The 1158-nt window shown below is 48.8% G+C and overlaps 1 protein-coding gene across 1 annotated transcript; it reads right to left on the bottom strand.

The window, feature by feature from the left end:
• Positions 1–339: 339 nt before the first annotated feature.
• Positions 340–951, bottom strand: LOC129244668 (uncharacterized). Its single transcript, XM_054882477.1, has one exon. It carries the CDS (start codon positions 949–951, stop codon positions 340–342), a length of 612 nt encoding a protein of 203 aa, XP_054738452.1.
• Positions 952–1158: the final 207 nt, after the last annotated feature.

The raw sequence follows: 1158 nt of genomic DNA, 5'->3' as shown, positions 1-1158 counted from the left end.
GTGCTGGTCTTTCATGTGCCATGTATATAGAGGCAAGCGTAATTCTGACTCCGTCAGTGGCTTCCACCTCAACAGCCGTCACATCCTGTGAACTAAACAATGGAATTAAAAATGTGTTTAAATGTTTTTTAGCTACAATACATGTTCTGGGATTACCTTCTATCCGTTTATAGTAGATATTGTAGGTTTTCCCAGTGAACCCTTTCACCTCGGTGCTCCGCACCCAGGGTTCCTGAATTAGTGCGATGTCCACGTCCTCCTCCGCCAGGAGAACGGTTAGGTTGTCCGTTGCACACCGTGAATGCTGCAGATTGATTTGGACAACCTTTAAACCCATGTTTACTGGTTTCCTTTTTCGGACTCGGTGTCATCTAGCTGCATGCCAGTCAGCAGATCGTTGGCACCATCGACCTCACCCTGCTCCTCTTCCGGGTTTGCAGAACGGAATATCTTCAGCTGGGTCTTCCTGATCCCAAACTGAAGTTTGTTTCCCACTTTCTCCAGTGGTTCCAGACTCTCTTCTGTGATTAGAAGGAGGAATGACCTGCTGTGCCTTTGCGAAGCCTCCGCTTTGATGATCGACCAATCGGTCATCGGCACCGAGCGATTATGCGCCAGAAGGTAGGGGATTAGTTGATTGGCATCAAACTCCATTTTTGGTACCCAGATGCGAGCCCTCGGCCTTCGTGGAATCTCGCTAGCCGGAATTAGCTTGAGTTTCAAGCCTTCCCAGCTGTTCTGGATTTCACCAATCACGTTTGTCAAGAAATGCAGTGAGAATTGGTCATCGCATTTAATGACACGGTAGCCGCGGACTACCTCAACCGAGTCGAAACCCTCCGGGCTCGCCATGACATGGTCAACGACTATGCGAGACAACCGTGCCTCAATCTCTGACCATTTGTCAAGCACTGGTTTTCCGCGGTTAGAGGTTTCGTCTACCAATGCCATTTGGAGATGGTCCCGTGCCACCTCACTAAATCACTTGATAGGTTTGGAGGCAACTGCACCCTGATCCGATATCTTGTGCTTCTTTGTTGCCTTCCCAGTTTCGTCATGCGAGCGGTTTCGTTTTTTGGCATCTGTCCTGTTGGCGGCTTGGAATGCCAAGTATTCATCAACCACCTTTTGACATCTTGCCTTGTTGGTCTCATCTTT

This window comes from Anastrepha obliqua, chromosome 1 (genome assembly GCF_027943255.1).
Source record: "Anastrepha obliqua isolate idAnaObli1 chromosome 1, idAnaObli1_1.0, whole genome shotgun sequence".
Taxonomy (NCBI): Eukaryota; Metazoa; Arthropoda; class Insecta; order Diptera; family Tephritidae; genus Anastrepha; species Anastrepha obliqua.
Note: the sequence above shows the minus strand (reverse complement) of the source record. Positions and strands in the feature narration are given on the sequence as shown.

Coding starts and splice junctions, on each gene's coding strand:
- LOC129244668 (XM_054882477.1), bottom strand. CDS start 951: ATGGCATTGGTAGACGAAACCTCTAACCGCGGAAAACCAGTGCTTGAC.